The sequence below is a fragment of the Bidens hawaiensis genome, unplaced genomic scaffold (assembly GCF_021521415.1).
Source record: "Bidens hawaiensis isolate Kalapana, Puna unplaced genomic scaffold, B.hawaiensis_p1.1 tig00022689_1, whole genome shotgun sequence".
NCBI lineage: Eukaryota > Viridiplantae > Streptophyta > Magnoliopsida > Asterales > Asteraceae > Bidens > Bidens hawaiensis.
In genome coordinates, this window is record NW_027493544.1 from 286,720 (window position 1) to 290,919 (window position 4,200).

At 38.9% G+C, this 4,200-nt stretch overlaps 1 protein-coding gene and 1 pseudogene across 1 annotated transcript; both read left to right on the top strand.

The window, feature by feature from the left end:
• The first annotated feature begins 1,410 nt into the window (after positions 1–1,410).
• Positions 1,411–1,870, top strand: LOC143566076 (copper transport protein ATX1-like). The gene is made up of 3 exons (XM_077052862.1): positions 1,411–1,451; positions 1,541–1,616; positions 1,686–1,870. Exons 1-3 carry the CDS (start codon positions 1,443–1,445, stop codon positions 1,826–1,828), a joined length of 228 nt encoding a protein of 75 aa, XP_076908977.1. The 5' UTR covers positions 1,411–1,442; the 3' UTR covers positions 1,829–1,870.
• Positions 1,871–3,159: 1,289 nt separating this feature from the next.
• LOC143566078 (PRA1 family protein B3 pseudogene) lies at positions 3,160–3,777 on the top strand (annotated as a pseudogene).
• Positions 3,778–4,200: the final 423 nt, after the last annotated feature.

Sequence of the window (4,200 nt, forward strand, 5' to 3'; positions counted from 1 at the left end):
ATACTCCCTCCTTGTATGACTTACCAGACTAGTATTTATGGCTTTTTTTTTGTCTGAAAATTATTGATTTTGCAAGTCATGGTGAAAAGAACTTGTTCATATATCATTCATTTCAGTTTCAAGGGTCTGCTTTCTGATTGCTTTGCTAGAATATCACAACTCAATGATTTTTTTTTTTTTGTGAAATTAATGTTTTTTCATAACAAATTTGCGTAAGTATGCCCTTTTTTTGGGTTTTATTTCTACCTTAACCGGTTAATCCCCCACAATGTTTCCAACCTACAAAGTCAGTGGAGGATGCAAGAATTTTCTTAGGGAAGCTAGAAAAAGTAGAACCGGGTTTAAGGACCCGGTTTCTCAAAATGTTCATTGCATGATACTCCAGGGTCTTTAATCCCTCAAAACTGGAGTGGAACACGAAGTGTTTTTTTTTTCCGGGGGGGAGGGGGGCAAAAACAGGATTTCACTTTCTTTAACCGAACCCGAACTAGTTTGGGCAAAAAGCCTGATTTGTGCACTTCTACCTGAGGTCATGACCCTGTGTAAAAACGCTACAAGAAAAAATAGTTACAATAAATTATAGTAAATTTAACATGGGTTGGGTGAAAACACTTATGGCAATGTCATGCTGGAATTTTCATCACCAGGGGCGAAAACGAGTCAGGTTAACATAGGTTTGGTGAAAACAATTACAATGAATATTGAATGATAGTATTTTTAGATTTTTTGAGTGGCTACTAATAAAATCACACAAACCAATACTATCGAATCACTAAAATAGATGCAAACCGAACGCACACATCAAACAAACACCCATATAAACATATGAATAAGACTTGCAAATTAGTGTGCAAAACCTTAGACAATTCCCTAATCATTCAGTAATTTTATGTCAACTGGATAGTTATTAGGTCATAAACAATGTCTCGTCTCAAATATACATACGCGTAGTGGACGAAAAGGGAATGTGAGCGTGCTCGAGTGCGATTAATCCATGGATGGTGCCCTCGTGGGAAGTTTTAACACAGACAACCAGAAAGAAATACTTTAGTTTTAAGTGGGTAAAGCAGACAATATTTGTTGGTATGAGAGCCCGAACCTTAAAAGAACCTCTACTCTGCTGTCCATTTCAGGCTCTTCAAAGTGGGTTAAGAAAATGTAAAATCGCCTTTCTCTCTACAAGGAGGCATTTTCCATAACAAACACCAACACAGAGTGGGCCACTTCAAAAGACAAAAAAAAGATATTCATAAAAGCCTTGTTATGCATGATTATTGCAAACTATTTTCCTGATTGATAAGATCAAAAGTGGCTTCTATTTCTATAATTCCCTCCCACCGAATCCAATTCCTCTTACAAACCTTTCCTTCACATTATCTTTCTTTCACCCCTCCAATCCAGCTTTCTAAACTCACATTCACACCATCTTCCAAACAAATCCAATGACTAACGTCAGTATCATCATCCTCACAAACTCATTTACATAATATTATTAACCCTTGTGACTGGCTAGCTGCTAATAATGTTTAATATGAATCAGGTGGTGGAATTGAAGGTGGGATTACACTGTGAAGAGTGCATTAAGATGATCTTAAAATCCATCAAGAAGATCGAAGGTGCGTACTGTTAATTTTCGACTAATATACTATTGTTGAAACGGTTTATTGGTTACTTTAATTTAACAGATATTGAGACGTATGATGTTGATACGAGACTAAACAAGGTGACTGTTGCTAGAAATGTCACAAACGCACAAGTTGTCAAAGCTCTACAAAAGATCGGGAAGCAGGCCACCAATTGGGAACAAGACTCGACCACAAGCTACTAGATCACCTCATCTTGTACTCGTTTAAGGTTCTCGCCAATGTTCAAACTTTTTAAATAATTTGTGTTGTAATATATGATCTATATCTACCGGTAATAATATTTGTTATTATGTATTAGGAAACAAATAAAGTATTATATGAATATAGTTTGTTCACTTTATCTGGCCCGGCCCAATAACTAAAAAAGCAAAGGGTTTATGTCCTAGAAGTTTTGGCCCAATAAAGTTTTATTAAAGATATAGGTATGCGAGTAGTTCTTAAGGTTAAAGTTTGTGCTTTACAAGCCGATTTATCCTCTCTTGGCTATCTATGGTTCATTGTCAATTTGTCATGAAAACACTTCATCACGTAATTGGATGTTATTCGAAACAATAACCAATGAAGAATTAATGCTCAACTGATTGGTTCCCAATCCATACAACTATATGTAAGTTCTATGAAACTAGTGAATCATATACGGGCGAACGAAAATTGGTTCACACGTCAAAACGAATTTTCTTTGAAAATCAATTATGAAATTGAGTACATTAGAAATCTAACTGGTGATCAAATTTCACAAGATAATAATTAATAGTGTAAGAAACAACCTTCTTACCACTTTACAAGACGCGCTCGCAAAAAAATTAATAATGAAAATAAAAATGGTTAAATATTTTAGGGCATACGTAGTGGGCGCCTAAGACAAAACACCCCAATACCAAAACACATGAGCCATGATGATCAAGCAGCAACATGTTGCGGACACTGAGCACGGGGCATGAAGAATGGTGTAATTAACTGTCAGATTCAAATGTAGACACATCACACCTTTTCTTGTAATGTTTTTTTTTTCTTTATTTAATTTCATATGAAACCAACACATTTTTAGGACGTTTTTAACCTATGTGGCAACGACGTCACATGAACGTTTTCAGTTTTAAACCAATAAAGATGGCCTTATTAATTATGTTCTTAAATGAATTGCAATTGCCTTTCTGGTCCAATAGCGCATGGGTGATGCTTAAGTCTTGGAATCGTTGACATCTCAAATTCGAAAGCTGACTCAAGAGGGGTTTCCCACACCTGTGGATTTCCTCGTTCTTGAGTGAGTCGAGCCTGAAACGTCAAAATCAATATAAACATTTAACTACCCATTTAAAAAAATGCTCATCGGAGTATTGGGTTGGTTCTAAAGAGTCTTAAAAAAATGAAGTGCTATTTAGAAAGAGTTGGAGGTTACATCTTCACTCTATAATACAATAGTATCCGCGGGTGCACACTAGTAACAGAAAAACAAACGCCTAGCATTTCTTCATACACCTAATTACCAACATCCTCCAAAATCCAAATCACAATGACAACCCCACCACCATCAATCCCCACCACCACACCACCTCCCACCTCCACCCTCCGCCTCTTAATCACCCGCCTCTCCACTTCCCTCCGCCACTCCCTCTCCCAGCACCGCCCGTGGGCCGAACTCCTGGACCGCACCACCTTCGGCCGCCCAGACTCCATCTCCGACGCCACCCAACGCATCCGCAAAAACTTCTCATACTACCGCGTCAACTACACCACCATCCTCTCCATCATCATCACCATATCCCTCATCACCCACCCACTAACCCTCTTATTCCTCCTCACCCTCTTAGCCGCATGGATCTTCCTCTACCTCTTCCGTCCCTCCGATCAGCCTCTCCTCATCTGCCACCGCGCCTTTTCGGAACGCGAAACGCTCGCCATATTAACGCTTGCTACTGTTGTCGTTGTGTTCTTGACGAATGTTGGGTCGGTTCTGATCTCGGCTGTTTTGGTTGGGTTGGGGGTGTTGTGTGTGCATGGAGGGTTTAAGATCCCCGAGGATCTGTTTCTGGATGAGCAGGATCAGGGGAATGGTGGGTTCTTGTCTTTCCTTGGTGGTGCGGCTTCTTCCGCTGCTGCGGCTGCCGCTCCCACCGTTCCAAGGGTTTGATCATTCGAGGTTAAGTTTACGTTGATTAATTAGCCATGTAGAAAAGTTTAACTGATTCTTGAATTTCAGTTTCTTTGTTTGCTTCATTTGGTGTAGTTGAATTGACTTCTTACACTTGGTTTTGATATTAACTGAACAATGTCTAGTTGCGGTTTTGAATATGTGAAACATCTTTTTGCTGTTTACAAAATTAGTGAATCGGATAGGTGTTTATGAGCAAGTAGACAATGAAATCATATGATCATGTTGTTTAAGTGTGTTAAACTTAAACCGTGTCTTTCATACCATCTGCAGCGCAGCGCACGCAGGCTAAGAATGTGGTTTATGCGGGCCAAATAAATGTTTTATACCTTTTTTTTTTGGGAGTAAATGGATTGTTTGTTGGGAGATTGGAGAGATTAGGTATGATAGTATTGGAGGTAA